General features: G+C 34.8%; 2 protein-coding genes across 2 annotated transcripts; both read right to left on the bottom strand.

The window, feature by feature from the left end:
- Window positions 1-1,421: 1,421 nt before the first annotated feature.
- Window positions 1,422-6,442, bottom strand: LOC144434259 (glutathione S-transferase omega-1-like). Its single transcript, XM_078122713.1, has 5 exons — window positions 6,398-6,442; window positions 4,421-4,526; window positions 2,760-2,985; window positions 2,127-2,253; window positions 1,422-1,657 (listed from the first exon to the last, which is right to left on the bottom strand). The coding sequence occupies exons 1-5, from the start codon at window positions 6,420-6,422 to the stop codon at window positions 1,422-1,424; spliced, it is 720 nt and encodes a 239-aa protein (XP_077978839.1). The 5' UTR covers window positions 6,423-6,442.
- A 1,759-nt stretch (window positions 6,443-8,201) lies between these two features.
- On the bottom strand, window positions 8,202-16,048 carry LOC144434487 (glutathione S-transferase omega-1-like). The gene is made up of 6 exons (XM_078122940.1): window positions 15,953-16,048; window positions 13,968-14,073; window positions 13,223-13,448; window positions 12,580-12,706; window positions 11,757-11,960; window positions 8,202-9,418 (listed from the first exon to the last, which is right to left on the bottom strand). The coding sequence occupies exons 1-6, from the start codon at window positions 15,975-15,977 to the stop codon at window positions 9,393-9,395; spliced, it is 714 nt and encodes a 237-aa protein (XP_077979066.1). The 5' UTR covers window positions 15,978-16,048; the 3' UTR covers window positions 8,202-9,392.
- Between the last annotated feature and the right edge of the window lie 5,600 nt (window positions 16,049-21,648).

Genomic DNA, 21,648 nt, shown 5'->3' with positions numbered 1-21,648 from the left:
AATTCTTCAATACATTGATTGACCCCTCTATACTTTCTTTCATTGCCTAGTAAAGTTTTAATATACAGTGTCCCTCTATCCACCCCCACCCCCACCCCATGTGTATCTATGTGTAGATGGACGTGACTGTGACTTATTCAGGGACGACTTTTGAAATATGCATGATATAATAACCCTTTTAGAATTTTCTAGAAGGTTTTTTGGTCCACATGAATTTTTAGACAGGGATTAATTTCTTGTTTTATTTAGCCTGGAATCCATACGGATTGGGATTTTAAATTTTGCTTTCCAATCTCAAAAATTGAATGGAAAGTGATTGGAAAGCAAAATGTAACATCTCAATCAACATGGATCCCAGGCTAGGTTTTGCTAAGCCTATCCATATGTTAAATTAATCAAAGAAAACTTTGCAATTTTGCATGCGAACTGGAACTGATAGCAATGAATGCAAATTTGCTGAATTGCAAATGATTGTACTTTTCACCTTGAAGCATCATGTTATTAATATAAAGCGCAAACAGACACACTTATACACTCACACTCACACGCACAAACACACACACGCACACACGCACGCACGCACACGAGCGCACGCACACACACATACATACATACATACATACACACACACACACACACACTTGCACGGTCTCTCTCTCTCTCTCTCTCTCTCTCTCTCTCTCTCTCTCTCTCTCTGATTCTCTCTCTCTCTCTCTCTCTCTCTCTCTCTCTCTCTCTCTCTCTCTCTCTCTCTCTCTCTCTCTCTCTCTCTCTCTCTCTCTCTCTCTCTCTCTCTCTCCTCTCTCTCTCTCTCTCTCTCTCTCTCTCTCTCTCTCTCTCTCTCTCTCTCTCTGTAATCAAGGTCTACTTATAACCATAAAAAAAAAAACACGACACATATCAATCATAGTCACAAATCTACTCTGAATCAACGTAGCCTTTATTTCGAATTCAATAGTAATCTTCCATCAGTTCAATCTTTTTCAGTGTGGTCTCATAAATTTAAGTATAAACTACTCATCACCAGCGCAGTACAGCACCTTGTATATTAATAATTTCAATAATGATGCAATATATTTAAATAAAACCTTCTTGTGAGGACCCTCCATATGATAACTGTTGACGTACTTCACTATATATACAAAGTCATAGAGTCTTGATTCGGCCTTCGATTACAAGTAAACAGATTTGTATTGATTTTTTTCAAACCAGCATGTCATTCATACAGATAACATTTTATTTAGTTCCATGTCAGTATTTCAAACTTATATCATTGTATCATATTACATATTGACAAAAAATTGCATATTCTTTAATAAAGGTTCAAATTCATATGTAAATATATACCCTATATATTCTGTGGTGACATGTAGTGTTCACTGGCCTTTTGGTATATAGGCCTATATGTTTGTATACGGCCTTTATTCATCATAGTCATACTGCACATTTCCTGCCGCCATGCTCTGTGCATGCTTCACCACCAGCTCTCGAGGTGTGATTACAGCTTTCACGCCTTCATCTAATAACATGTTATCTACGTATGTCTTCAGAGTTGGAATCTTTTCACCGAATACTACAAAGTCATAAATCTCTGCTAAGCGATGGAGTCTTTCAAACAACGGCCACATGTTGTAATCCAACATGCCAGGTTGGGAACCTTTAAAAGGAAAAAGAAACCATGGAAAAAAAAAAAAAAAAAAAAAAAAAAAAAAAAAAAAAAAAAAATATATATATATATATATATATATATATATATATATATATATATATATATATATATATATATATATATATATATATATATAAGAACAATGCAACCAGACAGACAGACAGACAGACAGACAGACAGACAGACAGACAGACAGACAGACAGACAGACAGACAGACAGACAGACAGACAGACAGACAGACAGACAGACAGACAGACAGACACTCATCCCAGAGTAATAAATAATGCTAGGACAGAATTTGAGCAAACTTTTACTGGCTTAGCCACCAAGTTGACAAATTGTCTGAAATACCAATCCTTTTCACATCATTTTTACACACTTTTCACATTATGTTAGAAATAGAATAACGTGCTGCAAAACCTAAACTTGTAACTACATTGAACATCATTCTCTTACCGCCAAAAAATGTTGTTCCTCTTTTCTTTAAATCCACTTCAAGCTTGCCAAGACCAATCATTAGATTTTCAGTGGCTTCTTTATCTTCCCCTTTAGATCTCCATACCTTAAAGCCATTTCCAGACACCTGAATTGTACCCATAAAAGGAGACAGAATATACGATAACAGTTATCCATCACACACACACTTGTGTTTAATTAAAAACGTCGTTACATGTAAAACTATCATCATTTTGCTAATCTAGTGGCTAATCTATTTTTGCTAATCCATAACAGGCTTAACTATATAGATTATTTAAAACAATAGAGAATGTAGGCTGGGTGCAAACAACTGTCCTCTGGGTTTAGTTAATCTCTGATAACTCATCCCGTTCATCGCGATCATCATGTTTATCATGCCCTCTTCTTTATTCCTCCCCAAAACAAACAACAGTTATAGTGTTCTTTTGTTATAATTTCCTGTTGAACACTGCAAAACATAAGATTATCATTTTCAAAATATAGGAATTGTCGAAAACAGAAATGACCAATATAATACTTGCAAATACTGGGACTTTAAATTACCTGTTGGGTAAATAATTGGACTGTTAATGATTTAACACCCCATTTGATGAATACTAGATTGTCAATTACCTTATTGGTGAATACATCAAGCATAATTTGATCCAAACCCCTTTGATACGGATCCTTAGCATTCAGGGATCTTTTACCAGGAAAGACTTCATCCAGGTAATCATTAACAATCAAAGATTCATAAAGAACTTTGTCACCATGTTCCACGACTGGTACTAAACCTTTTGGATTTTTTTCAAACAACCATTCAGGTTTATTTTTCAGGTTACAGTTAACCGTTTCATGCCTACATGTACATAACGGGAATAAAAGCAGTCTTGAATTTAATGACAGGAGACCATTGTATCCATAAAACAGTGTCCAAAGAGTCAATAATACAATGATGACTTTGCACTAATTACATGTAAGCTTAATAATGTCATTAGGTGAATCATTTAACCCATCGTCACGTATAGACTATAGGTTTGAATATGTCAGTATCAGTGACGACTGGTCATATAAGGCTACAAGCTTTGGGGTTTAATACGATAGCCCGAGGGTCACTGGTCTACTAGGCCAATATGTTAGGTCATGTCTACAGAGATTGTAGGATGGAGCGTTGTTTCAATTAATCTATGACCATTGGTCAATGGAGGAGGGTTGGTATTGGACACTGGGTCATTTTGTGACACTGACCACTTGTCATGTTACGTGAACTGGTTGTAGGATTGGGTCAATAAGTGACCATTTGGGTCAAGTAAACTACATGTGACGAGTTCATTCTCATATGTACAAACACTTACAGTTACTGACTATGAAATGAGAATGTGTTCCCCCGTGTAACAGGTTCCTTACACTTTTGTATGAACATGCTATTCATCAAACACTATTTTACCTCTCAAAGGAAATTTGTGAAAAACGACATCTGCCTATCCGACTGTGTCATCAATAACTAAAACAACCTGTCCAGATTAAAATTTGATGCAAAGAAATTAACAACGATGACATCTGATCAAGAGTATCGTCAACTCTTGTGTGAAATGTATGCATATATAATGATCTTAATTTGCATATTACTTAACAAATTGTGTCTGCTTTTGCCATATATCTGTGGATTTGACTAAATTAAAATCCGGTTGATAGATGTACATTTTAAAGATGTTATAGGATTTGGATTGATACATATGACAAGCATGGACTTGACAGTGGTTTATAAAATATACCAACCATTCAAGAAATGACTGTTTAAAATGAAAATGTAACTGTATTCACATATGTCTAGAACCATTTACTGTTATTAGTAAAAAATATGAATATTAAATTCTGTAATATGCATATTGCAATATTCGTCAACAGAATTTGCATAATTAGCATCTTACAGAACAAATATAATCATTATAATATTGTTTTAAAACGAGCTGGCTCAAATAAAATGGAATCAGGTACGAATGTGTTTTGATGAAGCTCTTGCATATTTATTAGGCTACTTTGCATAATGACACAATTTGCTATTGTTTGTTAATTTTTAAGAGAGGTTACTTAAATGAAAGAATACTTGACAGATGCATGATGCATGCATGAGTCAAGCATAAAAAACATTACATATTTTGTAAAACGTTTTCGTAGCATGTAAGTGTTTACTAATCACCAGATTTAGCTGTATGCATAATTAATGATATTCTCAACTAGTACTCTTCTCTCTTGGAAAACTATCATATCTTATAGTTTCTAAATGAACTTACTCTATGCCTTTGGCAGCCAGTACTAGTCTGGTTCTCTGGGCAAATGGACAGAATCTCATACTGTACAGACGGATAGTGCCATCCTTCAGTGGAGGAAAGGCTGCACCTGTAAATACAACAAATAAACCAAAGGTTATTTTGACTTGCTATCGATCTTCTGGAATCATGTATTGTTACAGTAACAAGTGGTTCTAAACGCTTACAAGTTACATGTATGTTAGTCTAGTTTCTATACAGGATCGTTACGATTTATACCTGCCAACTGTGCTTAGACTACAGTTGTTAGACCTCAGTTGGTACCCAGACTACATGTATGTATGCTATACGTTCATAACCCAATCTGATTAAAATCTGATGTTAGATAGGCTGGTTTTCCTGTATTTACCTTTATTCCATCGTTATTGCGTCTTTTACGTTAGTTTTGTTTTTCCTGGGCGAACGCCTTTCCAATCTGATTAAAATCTGATGTTAGATAGGCTGGTTTTCCTGTATTTACCTTTATTCCATCGTTATTGCGTCTTTTACGTTAGTTTTTTTTTCCTATCTAACATCAGATTTCAATCAGATTGGTTCATAACCTAAGCATGACAAGCTGTGACGTGGGTACACCATGTACACGTGAACTACTTGACGCTAAAAGTCAACAAACACGGTCAAAATGTGCTGAGTCACGACATCATCTGTGTTATGTCAACAGAAACAATGATTTGTCGAAATAGCATTCATACATCGTACAACTGCTGACATTGTAGTAGTTAGTAGCATTGGCATTGGCATTGGCATTCATAACTAAATTGTCATAAACAGAAGCTGAATAACCAAGAGTAATACACAATACAATAGTATATATATTTCAGTGTTGAAGTGTTGCAGGAGGTAATAAGACAGCTAGTACACACACTTTATACTAGCAGCTAATCGCATTCACAAGTTTAAATTAAATACTCCAATGACTAATGTAATTTCCACTAAATACTCCTTATTACTATCATGGGAGAATTTGACTGGAATCAACGGGTGAATTTGAAATAAATTTGGATGCATGGTAAGAAATAGAGTCTGTACATATTGCAATATACGTATATAAGCAAAATCATGACGTATGTGAACGTGAAAAGCTCGAATCTACTTGATGTCTGTGATGAAGTGTTAATAATCACAATTATAACAGATAGGTAAAAAATAACACAGAACTTTCCCAGGACTTAATCTTCACACAATTTAATGTTCTCTCAAAATTTTGTCAAGATCAGCCCATAACTTTAATTGCTATGGATGACACATTATAATAAATTTTGGATCAATTTTTCAGGAATCATATCACAGAGTGGTGCACATGGTGTGACCTCTCCCAGACTAAATAATTATAAATCACAACTAAAATATACTGGTACACTTTATACACTTACACGCTGTAGGGCTAGGGTCACTTGTTACTATAATAAGTACTTATTAACACATGACCATTGCATAACAATTTTGTGCGGAATGACTAAGCTCAGACGAGTTGACGAATTTTGAAAAAAGCTTGGCTCATATAAAACTGAATTTTTCATCGTAATGAAGTTCGTTTCTTGTTAGGTATATGATGTGTTATCCTGTGGCACAGGTGCAATAGCTAGTAATCGAAGTATTGCGCACCTCGCTGTTTGGCCAAACGGCCTCACACTCAGATCGGTGAGTGTAAATGAAGCAGACACCCACTTCACGATCACCAGAGTCGTACGATACCTGCAACCAGTTACTGACACAACATTTCAGTCATATCCAGACCTATGTAAAGCTTTCACTATGACAAAGAATTCCCATCATCTATAACAAACAGTTCACTTTTACACATTGTGGTACTGTTTAGTTTTGTCTATTATTTCAGTGATTCGGGTTTTACTATAGAACCAATCCTCAACACACAAGCGACAATTACAATGATCAAAACTTTACCATATAAACCGCAAGTGTTTCACTAGATATTCTTACCTGTGGCTAAATGTTTGAGGGACATCGCGGACTCCGATTGTCTACGAAGACTCCAATGAGTATGTGGTGCAGAGTAAAGTAGCGGTACTTTTAAAATAGCCAGAAATGCAAATCATGCATGACTTTGTATTTTACACGTAATGATAGTTGACTTCTGTATAGTTCAATTGTCCACCGTTCTACTTCTCACACGGTACAGTCGTTAGTATGTTTCTAAAGCTTGTAATTATGTACATAGTGATTATGTAATACTGTCCGTACGTCTGGCGTCACAGGTGCCCCATCAGCCACAGGGAGCAGAGAGAGTGTAATTAATTAATTTATTGATAGATCGATCTATTGATCGATTGATTATTTGATTGACCGATTGATTTTATACTAGTTTGCACATGGTTGAATGTTTGTTTGGAGTGATAATCTCCAAAAAGATAAGAGATAAAGCATTTGTGATGGTAACTTATTGCCCTGGTAATTATAAGATTAGGGGTGTGATGCACAGGGAGCAGCGAGTGTGTAATGGATTGATCGGTCGATCGATCTATTGGTTGGTTGGTTGGTTGGTTGGTTGGTTGGTTGGTTGGTTGGGTGGGTGGGTGAGTGAGTGAGTGAGTGAGTGAGTGAGTGAGTGAGTGAGTGATCGATCGATCGATCGATCGATCGATTGATTGGTTATTTGATTAAATTTTTGTGGTGAAATAAATTAAAACTTATTTTTTTGAGTGATATTGATCAACTGACTGACTGATTTTTGTGGTGATATAAAACTTTTTTCCTTCTTTCCCTGGCTTGTTTTCTCTCTTTCACCTGTATATAATTCTCTCTTTATTGACTAAATAAAGACACCTTGTCCATTCTACTCCTCTTATCTAAATTAAAACTATATTTACGAGTAAACAAAACTTAAAGGATCTCTGAATACTAGTACTGTATGCACAGGAACCAGACATCATTTTCATTTAAAATAAAATCATTGTACAACTACAACACTGTAATGAGTAGGGTAGCTGCAATAATTGCATCTTTAATAGTTTTGAGTGAAAACCCTGGAACGATAAAATGCTCAAAAACAAAAACTAATTATGCTACAATTATTGCAGTTATGCGTGTCGCCACTTCGCCCCCAATAGTTCATTCGAGAGGTCAAAGGTCAAGTTTATTGCTATACGTATTGACATTAATTTGTTTACATGTAAAGCATTTACAACTGTTACAGTACATTGCAGTACTTCTGATCACATAATAATGTAACCAATCTTATATTTAGCACATCAATCCATGGACAAAATTGTGTAATTATTTACATTAGTCTACATGTAGTTTAGGACAGAATTCATCATAGTACTGTCCCCTGAAACCGCGAAACACTTTTTGCTTTATTAAATTCATTCACATGATTATGCAAACACACACACACACTTACTTCACCATGCCCTCCAGTTCAATTGTGCCAGCAAATTTAGTGAAACAGAAAATAGCAGATATAATCTTGCCATGAATACATCTAAATATACTCAACCCTAGGTACATCCACACAGCATGCAGAATATCAATGGAGATGAGTGATGATTGAGTATGGGTGATTCTAGCCCTGCTTGCATGGCTGGTTTGCGTCCAGGACTCAATTTTGACATTCTGACTGGAGTGCAACGTACACTATAGGGTGGTCCATGAGATGAAGTCGAAAATAGAAAAGATCTAGACTAGATCCCCACCCTCACTCTCAACAATCCACAAGTATAAATCAATTGTAAGATTTGATGTCATTGTTTGGTAGTTTGAGGTTTGTAATTACCATTTATTACCTTTCTGGTTTTATAGATTATTCTGTGTCTACTCTCTCCACAAGAATCCTCCCTTGTGCAATGGGAAAATTACATGAATGTTATATAGTATGTATCATGCACGAGTATATACGTAAATGAAAATATCAGCCAGCAGTGTGCAATATCCAAGTTAGGGTTATAAAAATGAACTTTAGGTAAATTACATTTTGTAAAAGTTATTCTGTAGACCTGTATTCAGTCATGCATTTGCTGAAGTAGAGAAACAACTGATAAAACAACTAATTTACATTTCTTACAATAATTGTTATTATTCAAAATATATAGTACAAATATTTACAAATGATTGGAAACTAATTCGTAATGCTGGTCTCGATCAAGCAGTGACTACATGAATGCGCAGAATTACCTAAACTTGTATTTCAAACCCTTTCCTAAATGAAATACTTGAACAAAATCAAATGCAGATTAATTTCCAAACGGTAAGAAAATGTTTACATCTATTGCCTGGGTGATCGGGCTGATCGGCATGTCACTTACAGACAACATTTATTTTAACATTTATTTATTTTCTATAGCGCCCTATTTTAAAACAAATATTAAAAAGTGCTGAACAATTACAGTTAAAAATTAAAAACATTGGGAAATGAAATAAAATCAAGTACAAAAAGTTAAACTCGTGAGATAAACATACATAAAAGACACAATAAAACTACTAAAATACTGCAATCATAAGTGCATACATCACTGTTTCTTGAACAATTACAATTCTGTCAAGTATGCAATATATCTTTCCTTTTTAATTTAACAAATCAAAATGTATTCAATACATCATAATATATTAATCCACATCAAATTCAACATATCATGACCACTAGTAATCCTGCCACTGCCAATAGATTTTTAACTGTTGTAAATATTTGTCTACTTGAGAATGACATATATTTAAATTTCATAAATGATATTTCAAGGAAACTGTCATCTTAGCAGATTGAGTACTGTAATGTTCACACATTTCTTTTCCATCCTGATACTGGTGTTCATATAGAAACACCCAGCATCCATCAACATTGAATTGAGGCTGATGAGTCTATTTTAACATGTTGATTTCAGGGTGTTACACTTGATCTAATTGATCCGTAAGATGCCAAGAAATGCTTTATTAAGAATAATCTCTGGAAGTTTAAAGGCTTTTCCAAACTCTGTAATGGTCTTCACAAGTTGGCATGTGTTGGATGTGCTAAGAGAAAGAGAAAGAAAATTAGGCTTATAACATGAATATTATACTATATCTAAGGTGGCCTCCATCCTGTCATGTGACAACCACTGTTCTATCACATGACAACCATTGTTCTATCATGTGACAATTATTATATCTCACAACATATTATGCCATTGCTCGAATTATCACATAAATCATCGCTTATTAATATATTTGATAATTATGAGCATGGCATACACTATGTTTGCATGTAATAAACACACTCATGTCACATGACAAACATCATCTATGCATGTGACATGCATTACTTTGTAATATGAGAACATCATGTCGACATTGTCATAGCATGGAATAAACATTATATTGGCTGTCACATGACTAACATCATCCATGCATGTGATATACAAGTATATATATATATATACCCTGGAAAGTATTAAGCATGTGCAGCAGCATCAAAATATAATTATCATGTGCTTAACAAACCAAGCTCATCATATCTGACAAAAGTCACTCACATATATTCACAAAACATATTTATCATACCATAAGAGAATTTAAAACACCATTCAAACTAAACAAGCATGAAAAACCCAACCATTGTTCATAAAAATCATAAAAATCATAAATCAAATCAAATCAAATCACGGTAATAAATTCAAACAATTTTCTCTTTATTTGAATGGAACAACAAAATATTTCCAACAGTTACAGCACATCGTGTACGTACAGCTTCAGTATTGACACTATTTAAGAATACAGCATCATATATAACTACAATTTCAAATTCAAAATAACAATTGTGATACATATATAATGTGTATTTGAATTCATCCTATATATTGAGTCACCTGCAATGATTTGTGATAAAGAGGCCTGAGAAGCAAGTTTAATGTTTAAAATTGTCATCAAATTAAAAACAGGAAAACATGTCTTTGTAAAAACTTCATAATATGTTCTAGAAAGCATGATCTTTGCAATCAATGTGTTCTCTGGTTGAAAAATAGTTCTATCAACATATCTATTTCTTTAAAAATTTTCTTGACTTTGTAATCAACTATAATTGATTTAATGAACAATGGTTATTTTTCTTGAAATGATTACAAATTAATACCCTGTTTGCCATGTAGGACATTGAGTAAATTGAACTGTAGTGGTGTTAAGCTAGTCTGAAAGGTAGAGTTATTGGTCCACTTACATAACTATTCACTATCGTACATCAAGACAGGAACTGTACTAATTACTCTCGCCACCAGTCACAGCATAGTATCCAGTCACAGTATAGTATCCAGTTTATCGACAGTTAGAGTCAGTATGAAAACACCCACACTGTATAATGAGTGTTTGATCAAAATTTCCAGACCCCCCCCCCCCCCACTGTATATAATCTACAAATACAAACTACTAAAACAATGTTGGGGAGCTAGTGTATAAGTGGAAAAAACGACTGCATCTTTCAGGCTACTATTAAGCATAATGTGATGGAACAAAGTATACTTTATCACATGCAAAAATGGCAACAATATTTTGGTGGCGAGAGGAATTAGTAAAGTTGCTGTCTTGATGTTGGATAGTGAGTGGTTACATGATTACATATAGCTATTATCACATCCTCTATCGAAAGCTGAATGCCCAAAACTTTCAACTGCTAGTGCATTAAAACATTTGTAAATAATCTGATACAAATATATCAGCCTGAATTAACACGCCTGTCTACCATTGAAAACAGAACATTTCTTGTATAAGCTTTTAAATAGTCTTTCTGTAAGTCAATGGAAATACAAGACTTATACAAGTGATTGCCTTGGGTCCTGTCATTGGGAATGAGAAGAAGTTTATCAATAATTTAAGAATTTAATAATTTAAGAAGTTTATCAATAATTGGCAACTGAATAAATGAAGGTAATATATTCATACTACGTAAATGTAAAGTTAATGATATTTTCACATGTTGTATAACATTCAAGGATATCAATGATTGCACACTTTGGTAATTCTAGCATCAGTAAAATGATTGCATGCATGAAGAAGTCATTGTTATGAAAAACAATGACTAAGCATTCATCTCTTGCTTTCAGTGTATTCAGTAATATCACATATTCAGTGTAATATTGTTATGATACATTTATTTCCTGGGACAAACTAATGCCTCTAAAACTTAAAATTTGTTGTTAACAGCATCTTCCATTCTGCCTGATTTCAAATGCGCACCACACATATCATGGTGAAATTGGGTACATAGAATTGACTATATGACAGCATATCCAATCCAGTATTCATAACATTTCCTTATGTTTACAAAAGTATACATTTCAACTGTGAGGGAACTTGTCATCGAAGTCATACTGTACTTTACCTGCCATAAAGGACAAAGCAAATTTTGCCATTGCCTCCGGAGGTATCAATGCAACTTTCACAGCTTCATCTGCCAACATGTTATCAACATATGTCTTCAGAACTGGAAGCTTTCCAGCAAATACTGAAAAGCCACTATCTGCAGCCTGGCTTAGTCTTTCAAACCATGGCCACATGTTATAATCCAGCATTCCTGGTTGAGAACCTTTAAAGGAAAAAAAATACTGCCATGAGTACTTGAATATTTTCCAATACACACAACGCAAATTGATAAGCTGAGGCCTTTCAACTGCAAACTGTCAGCCTTCTTCACTCTATGAAATATAATGATACATATAATGACATACAAATAATATATATATATATATATATATATATATATATATATATATATATATATATATATATATATATATATATATATATATATATATATATATATATATATATATATATATATATATATCATCAGACAATGATGGCTCAAAGCGTGAAACTCTGAGTAACAACTTATTACATCCTTATTCTTTTGAATTAGGTCTATAATGCTCTGCTTCTAATATTTGCATCGATCACTGTTCTCTTATATATATATATATATATATATATATATATATGAACAGGACATGTAAGATATTTGATCTGAGGAACTGAACAAATTGGTAAATCCAATGGAGAAACAAAATTTATCTGTCTCTTATTAAAATAGCTATGAAACATTAGATTCATATTATTGAGTTATGAGTGGGGATAATATTATGACAATGAAACATGAAAAAAGACAAGTAAGGAACTATGATTATCCTTGAACATCACTGTCTTACCACCAAAAAATGTTGTTCCCCTTTTCTTTAATTCTGCTTCTAGTTTCCCTAGGCCAGCCATTAGTTTGTCTTCTGTTTCTTTATCTAACCCTTGAGATCTCAATACCTTGAAGGAATATGCTAACACCTAAATTGATCCAGAAAAGTGGGAAAAAACAGAACTTGTCAATCAATATGCATATTTACTTTTCATATTAAATCAAAATATCATGGTATTTTGTGAAGTTGTTTAAAAGGAAGTAGCTGGCTACAATGTTAAACTGAGTTTACAACTTTTCTGTATTATTAAGTATTTAAATAAAATTGTTCAACAAGTAACAATTTTTTTGTTTATTTTGCATGGGAATGACTGGAAATTAAATTTTGAATGTGGAACTCGCAAAGGGTCTATACTGTAACTGTACTGATGAATATTGGTACTGTAAATTACTTTACTCTCAATATGCATTGTCAATATTACCTGAATTGATGAATACTGGGACTGTAAATTACTGTCAATACTGGCACTGTCAATTACCTGAATTGATGAATATTGGAACTGTAAATTACTTTACTGTCAATACTGCCCCTGTCAGTTACCTGAATTGATGAATACTGGAGCTGTAAATTACCTGAATTGGTGAATACTGGGGCTGTAAATTACCTGATTTGTGAATATATCAAGCACAAGATTATTAACAGCTCTCTGATAAGGATCCTTAGCATTCAGGAATCTTTTGCCCGGAAAGACTTCATCCAGGTAATCATTGACAATCAATGATTCAAAGACAACTTTGTCACCATGTTCCAATACTGGTACTAAACCTTTAGGATTCCTTTCAAGCAGCCATTCAGGTTTATTTTTCAGGTTACAGTTAACAAGTTCATACCTACATATTGGGAATAAAACAGCTTGAGTTAGGAACGGAAGACTATGTTTAGTGTCAACATCCTTGGATTCAAATATCCAGTATTTCAAAGATCAATTTGAACATACTCTCACAATCTTTCACCATCTGATAAATCATATGCTGTAAGTTTGACCCAATCATGGTGACCATTAATCAGACAAGGAAACAAGCTGTGTGGTTGGGCCAATCTGTGACCACTGGTCAAGTTTAGCTGTGGGACTAGGGCGGGTGACCACTGGTCAAGTTTAGCTGTGGGACTATGGCTGGTGACCACTGGTCAAGTTTAGCTGTGGGACTAGGGCGGGTGACCACTGGTCAAGTTTAGCTGTGGGACTAGGGCTGGTGACCACTGGTCAAATTTCAGTGTCAGACTGAACAAGACTAATGAATTTGGATAATCGTGAAATTTAAAATTCCTGCTTATTAGCAGTTAAACTATCGACTATCATATTCCTCATAATACTGTTTTTTTTTACCTCAATTTCTAAATGAACTTACTCTATGCCTTTGGCAGCCAGTGCCAGTCTGGTTCTCTGGGCATAAGGACAGAATCTCATACTGTACAGACGGATTGTGCCATCCTTCAGTGGAGGAAAGGCTGCACCTGTAAATACAACAAACAAACCAGGCATTCATTCTGTCATTATCTTGATAACTGAATTGTTGAAACTTTCTTGAATATTTCATGGCATCAAAATTACTCTTCTGGAATATCAAATCTATACTGTAAGATATACATGTAGTATGCAAACCATACAGTGTGGTTATGTTTTAGTATGAATCATATGTTACAGTGTATTAAATGAACAGTTCTAATCTTTGGAATATTTTATGTTGTAAATCATATCATTATATTATTTTAATCAGAATATGATGTGCAGTCATAACAACATTTTTTTTCAAGATTAATTTGCAATATTTGATTTAGCTTTAACAACTATGCCTTGACCAGGTTTAGGTCCAAATCAAATGTTTGGTTTTTAGAATTCACCTAAAACAGTAACAGTACACATCATGTAAATTGACTAATTTGTGAGCCCTTCTATTTACCACGACATTGTATATATATAGAGATCTGAGTATATCTACAGGTGAATGCACTTTACATTATACATGTAAACCTTTGCTTGGACTCTCGTCTCATGTCAAAGGTCAACTCTTATTGTGATGACTATGCAGGTATAGGCAGGTCTTGGTAGGAACAAAACGAGAAAGAAGAATATGAGCATGTTAACTGATGACTATATTGATACTGAATAAAAGAACTCACAGAAATGACTCAGTGAAAGTAAACCGAAATGATGTCCATTAGAATGAATGCAAGTTGTCTTTTATAAAGAAACATGTATATAATTTATAAAGGACAAGGTGTTCTCAAATCTATACACCCTTCAAGCACCAGGGTTCATAAATAAACAATTAATCATACATACAAAGTATTCCATAACTGTCTCCTTTATGTGTGTTAGGTTGATAACATTACAGGCTTACAATACCTCAACCTTACATGTAATTCTATATATCCTATGTATGTAGCTATACTAATTATCTCTAACATTACTATATTTAACAATACTAAACTTAATTGTAGTGTATATACAAGTACTACAAGATAATTGTTTCGGCTGTAATTTCTGAAATTTATACTTTGATAACTGACAAACACCAAGGCAGACTCTGTACACAAACACTGATATTTACAATACCCTAGGGCCTATCAATTTTTAAATACATCTGATCACCATCTCTTAGTTACTCACTGCTTATACTAGAATTGTCTATTATGACAAAGACATCCACTTCTCAATATATATTAACACCTATTGAATTGTTTACTGGTAAGGCTTCATGATTGTAACCATAGATGAAATCTGTCACTGCATCCTGACATGTCATTCACACAACACTGTCATAAATTATACTTTCAACTAGCTAGCTAGTAGCTAATTACATTGTACCTACAATATTGAAATAATTGTATATGTGTACCTTTCAAAACAATTGGTGTGAAATTGGTGCAAAAAAACGTAATACATGTTCCAATCTAGTAAGTTTGGATTTACGCAACATATATCATGGTATTCAGAGCTATGAAATGACTTCGCAAGAACTGTTATGTTATGGGTTGAAAGTCCACAGTCACATAGTATCCGTGCGTGTGAGTCAAATCAATGACGCATTTCATTCACCAGGCACGGGAATGTATGACGAGTGGTAGGCGCACAGGGTTGGTACTCTTTGCTGGCGCCTACAATCTTTACTCGTAACTTTCACTTTACAGTTTGGGTCGGCTTTACCTTTACAGAAATCATAACATTTCTCGCCAGAGGACCAATACAAGAAGTGAATGACGGAATGTCTATGCTTGAAACCCGGGTATGATGCATGATGAACGACGGTGATTGGAAGACCGACGTATCTGTAGATTGAACTCTACATCAAAGTTGTTTCCGTTCGAACCATGTTCAATGAGATATCCTTACCTGTGGCTAAATGCCTGATCGACATCACGGATTCCGATTGTCTACGAAGACCTCAAATCGTGTGTGATGTGATGCAGGGTGCATGCAGATTCAGGCTAGTCAGGTGACTTGCGATCAGGTGACATTATAGACAGTGGAGGGCCGGGGAGACCACTGCCTATGCATGAAGTATGGTGATATAAGATTAAGGTAATTAATACACCGTACATACGAACTGAATGTAAATGGTAAACAAATTTGAGCGGAGTTGAGTTGAGTTTAGTTTAGTTGATTTGATTTGATTTGATTTGATTTGACTTTGATTTTGATTTGATTTTGATTTTGTTTGATTTTGATTTTGATTTTATTTGTGGTTTAGAACACATACTTTATCTCGGAGGTACAATAAAATGAAAGGAACTAATGCAAACACAATGAAACTGAATTCCTAAGTCAAACCGAAAAAAATACACTTCAAAAGGATTATTGTATACATTCTGAACAATTAAACTTTGAGGTGGGGTTGTCTTATTCAAATGCTACAGTAACTTAAAAACAAAGACTGAACACAGGGGGTGTTATCTTGTTTTGATATTTATTTTCAAGATAGTATTAGTATATTTAGATAAGAAACACCCTGAAGATAAATGCCGACAACGAACACCATTTTTTCGGTTTTACATCTTCTTTTGTCTATGTTCGTAATGATATGCACACTTTCCCTAACTATCCGTGATATCCCAAAGGGGAGGAGGAAGAGATAAAAAGTGAGATGTAGCGATCGAAGGGGTAGACAGAATAGAAGTGGGGGCAGTGTGGAGTGGGTGGCTAGGCAATTTAGTCTATGCAAAGAAAATAAGTGTAGTAGAGAGGTAGATGAGGAATGAAAGGGTGTGGAAAGATACGACACTCTTTACAGGTAAATCAGTAGATCAAACTTTAATACACATCAGAACTACTAATACATGTATACTACACCTGAGCCGTATGTAAAACTTGGTGGATTATTGATTGAGTTCAAGTTGACTGGTGGTGTCCATGATCCATAAACATATATCCCACAATGCAAACTCTCTACTCGTTTACACTCCTTCAGTAATGATAAGTTTTGTATTGAAAGCGTATGGTGGCGTCTGTTACTGCCCATTTCAAGTTACCGTTCAGCGGTACTGTTTTATACAACCGCGCACAAACCAATAAGAAACTGCGTGTTATACACTAAGATAGTAAGATAACAATATCTTACTACGACATACATTAGTCTAAATGAAATAAACCACTACAGTTAAATGCACATGTACTGCAACAAGATACAGACACGTGGGCGCCAATATTTTGACGTCTGCATATGTGGGTCACTTTAGTTCATTTTGTTTAAGCAAAATGTCGAGAAGACTGCATTCATTCAATCTTGCTATAGCATGTGCAGTTTCTCTTATTGGTTTCTGCATGGTTGTATCACACACATCCGCTAAACGGTAACTTTGAACGGGTTGTAGTACAGTGAATTGTTGTATTGGTACCCATTTTCTGTTCGAATCTGCATTCGGGTTTTCCGATCTCTATAGACATATGAAATTATCAGTCTTATATAATATATATGGATTTTCATTTTCAAATGTAATAATTAACTTGTCACTTGTTGCCTTTTCATATCTTTGTTTTGAAAATTCAATATGAATTACTAAGACTACCCTTCAGTTATCACAGTTCCATAGTCTACAAGGTGATGTCAAAGTTAGGTTTGCCCACGCGGTATCCCTCTAGATACTTGACATGAAGCTGTGGGCTATACACCATGGTTGCCTTGACAGCAGGATCAGACAGCATGCTATTGACGTAGGTCGTCAGGAGTGGAAGTTTGTCGTCAAAGTACACCTGATTGACACTCATAGCCATCAAATGTATCCGTTCCATAAATGGCCACATGTTGTAGTCTAGCATTCCAGGCTGGTTACCTTGACAACGAAATAGTAGGAAGAATGATTTCGTAAAGTTGTTAACTAGTATGATATTAGATGATGCAATGTCATACAATGGATTTTTTCGAAATACGGTAAATACCTATGCCAACGAGATTTGAAAGAGGTTGTTTTCGTCATTTAGCTGTTAGTCTGTTTGTCCGGGTTTTTTTTTTTGCTCTCTCTCTCTCTCTCTCTCTCTCTCTCTCTCTCTCTCTCTCTCTCTCTCTCTCTCTCTCTCTCTCTCTCTCTCTCTCTCTCTCTCTCTCTCTCTCTCTCTCTCTCTCTCTCTCTCTCTCTCTCTCTCTCTCTCTCTCTCTCTCTCTCTCTCTCTCTCTCTCTCTCTCTCTCTCTCTCTCTCTCTCTATTTCTCTCTCTCTCTCTCTCTCTCTCTCTCTCTCTCTCTCTCTCTCTCTCTCTCTCTCTCTCTCTCTCTTTCTGACTTTCCCTCTGTCCGTCTGTCTGTCTGTCTGTTAGTTAGTAAGGTATTAAAAAAACAATGAGTGGATTTAGATTAAACTTTGAGAAAAGAGGTATTTTTGAGAAGATTCAGTAAAGCTGATGCATCCAAACCCTTGGGGGCGCTCTTCGACCGGCTTTCGCTTTGTATAGAATAGTTTAATTCAAGTCATTCTTAGTTCAAAGCTTTGCTTTCTTTCATATATTGACTTGATGATGGTGACACTTTATTTACACGACTCGTTTTGTTTTTATTGCCTCATACTTATTAAAGTTTGTACTTTACTGTTTAGATACTTACCACAATAGAAAGCCGTCCCTCTTTTCTTTAACTCTGCTTCCATCTTGACAAGACCACTAGCAATCTTTTTCTTTCCCTCCTCGTCTTCGCCTTTAGAGTACAACACTTTAAAGTAAGCTGGTACTACCTATCATGACGGGAGAAAAAAAAACCGTAACGTGTAACATTATATGGTCAGTAACTTTGTCTCCAAACAGTTTACTGCAGTATTCTGAATCTAAAAGTAAATTCAGCAACAAAAACTAAAGAAAGTTAGGAAAATGTATCCAAAGAATTCAAGCAGTTCAACTGAACAATAATCGAAGCCCGTTGGTATTCATCGTCCGCTACCTTCTCATTGTTGATATGTAAGCAAATCTTCAAAACCTTTATAATTCAATATGGGTTTTGTTTTACTATAAGTCCAACTGCCCCTTTTCTAAAACGATTGTACAATTCAAAACATTTATTCCCAATAAATATGATGAAATATTGAATAATTTCATTTCCTAGAGTTTCCGCCAAAAAAACACATTCGGAACATGACTTTATGGTATCAGCCTTAGTTGCAACCCCGTGCACAATATGTTATTACAATGTACGTACTTACCTCAGAATTAAACATGTCCAACACTATCCTATCCAGTGTTTTCTGGTATGGATCTTTCGGGTTCAGAGGTCGTTTTTCAGGAAATAGTTCATCCAGGTAGTCATTGACAATCATAGACTCGTACACCACTTTGTCGCCATGTTCCACAACCGGTACTAAACCTTTAGGAGTTCTCTCCAGGAACCATTCCGGTTTCTCCTTTAAATTACAGTTAATGACCTCGTGGCTACAACAACAGAATGATTACAATTAATACAAAGAATTTAACCATATAATCAGCTATACTGTACTGAACCGCGTTAGCGCCCTCACTCGAGCAAGGGCCCTTTACTTTCGTTTTGTTTTTTGGAAAAGATTCTAGTCAACGCCAAGGCACACCCGCTCCCTTATGTATTTACCATGAAAGGAAATGTAACAATGTCGACAATGGTGAATGAAAGCTAGTAACATTATTAATGACCACTTACTCTATTCCCTTGGCTGCCAAAGCTAGTCTGGATCTCTGGGCAAATGGGCAGTATCTCATGCTATAGATACGAAACTTGTTTTCCTGTAGAGGAGGGAATGGGGATCCTATGGGTATATGGAGAAGAAAACAATCATGGTCAATTTAACATTAACACATTATAGATTTACATAGCCATTTAATTTCAGTTCAGTTTCGACATAATGATACACAACAAATCTGATACTGATTACTGCGTTCTGTGGTAAAATTGTTTATCATTCCTATGATATATTGCATTATTTCTGTATGTATACCAATTCATCTTAAGTGATATATTGAGCAATGTAATTCATACTGACCCATCCGTTTGTATCCCCCCACACACATACATGCACGCAGGTGCGCACGCGCACACACACACACACACACACACACACACACACACAGACAGACATACAGACAGACAGACAGACACACACGCATATATATATTTATATATATATATATATATATATATATATATACAAAATATTTTTTAATTTTTGGTATTAGATAAACTTGACATGAATAAACGGGATAGACCAAAAACTGACATGGATATATATATATATATATATATATATATATATATCCATGTCAGTTTTTGGTCTATCCCGTTTATTCATGTCAAGTTTATCTAATACCAAAAATTACAAAAATATTTTGTGTTCATTTCCATCATAAAAGGCGGAAATATTGTCTGTCAACAACAGCATGATGTCTTTGTTGAAGTTTATGGATATATGATTTTATGTCAACCTTAGCCCAGAATTACTGTAATAAAAGTAGTCACGTACACTCATCACAGGCTATTGTAATACACCAGGCTATACAACAAACCAAATACAAGCTATAATTCTAAACTAGTGTAATCAGAATGACTAAACATATCTATATTTAATATACAGGTACCTGCAATGAATGCCATCCCTATCCAAATATAAGACAATCACGTGTCGTATTCTTTCCATGTTATGATTACATGAAAGAATGACAAATATGCTTAAAATATCCACATTATATACAGTATTAGTTTCGTTACATGTCTCAAATTCAATTTTGTCGCGTTTTCATATGTATTATCTTCAGTAAGTTTGTCGCTTTTCACAAACCATTTTCTTGTCACGAGTCGCCTCCCTTCATCCGTGCACAAACTATATGCACTCTCAATGGTCTACTGGATTTATATCGCAACAATTGATGGTAGTTTGACTTAGTTTGTTGCTTGAAGTGTAGGGATGTCTTTTTTCTTGAACCTGACATGTGTACAATGAGATGACTGTGTACCATGCATCTTACCTGTTGTTAGGTGTTGGCCCGACATGTTGTTAGGATATAGCAGCAGAGACGTATCTTGGGTACGGTGCAGCCGACAATGAAACAAACCCTGGGGATTGCTTGATTTTATTTGTATTTACATAATTGCAGTCATTTTGATTATCATAAACCAATCAAGGAACGATGACATCACTTCCGGCATCAATGACCAATCGTTTGCCAGTATATAGCAGAGACAATATGACGAACATAGGTTTATATTTTGTCTACTTAATGCATTTTTTATTAGCAATGGCAAATAAAGAACACACGTTAGATAAATTAAATTTTAGGAAAAAACCGGAAAGAAAATATTGAAACTAGCAAAAACCAGATAATCTAAGCAGTCTGTTTTGATAATGAGAAAATCGATACATGTTTGTGTCTTTATAATGTATGTTATTTATCAGCTGGCACAAATGACAGTTATTATATATCATTAATTCTTTCTATTGATAATGCCGCTACGTGTACATTCAACCTTGTGACTTAAAGTCTACGGTAATCATACAAGCAACACATGGACGTTAGAAATTTATCTGGACTTGTTCGTAGCGCATAGTCTGTTTCCTACGATTACTATGATCACCTCCACTCACGTAT

The sequence above is a fragment of the Glandiceps talaboti genome, chromosome 4 (genome assembly GCF_964340395.1).
Source record: "Glandiceps talaboti chromosome 4, keGlaTala1.1, whole genome shotgun sequence".
Lineage (NCBI taxonomy): Eukaryota > Metazoa > Hemichordata > Enteropneusta > Spengelidae > Glandiceps > Glandiceps talaboti.
This window is presented reverse-complemented; position numbering and strand designations above follow the sequence as displayed.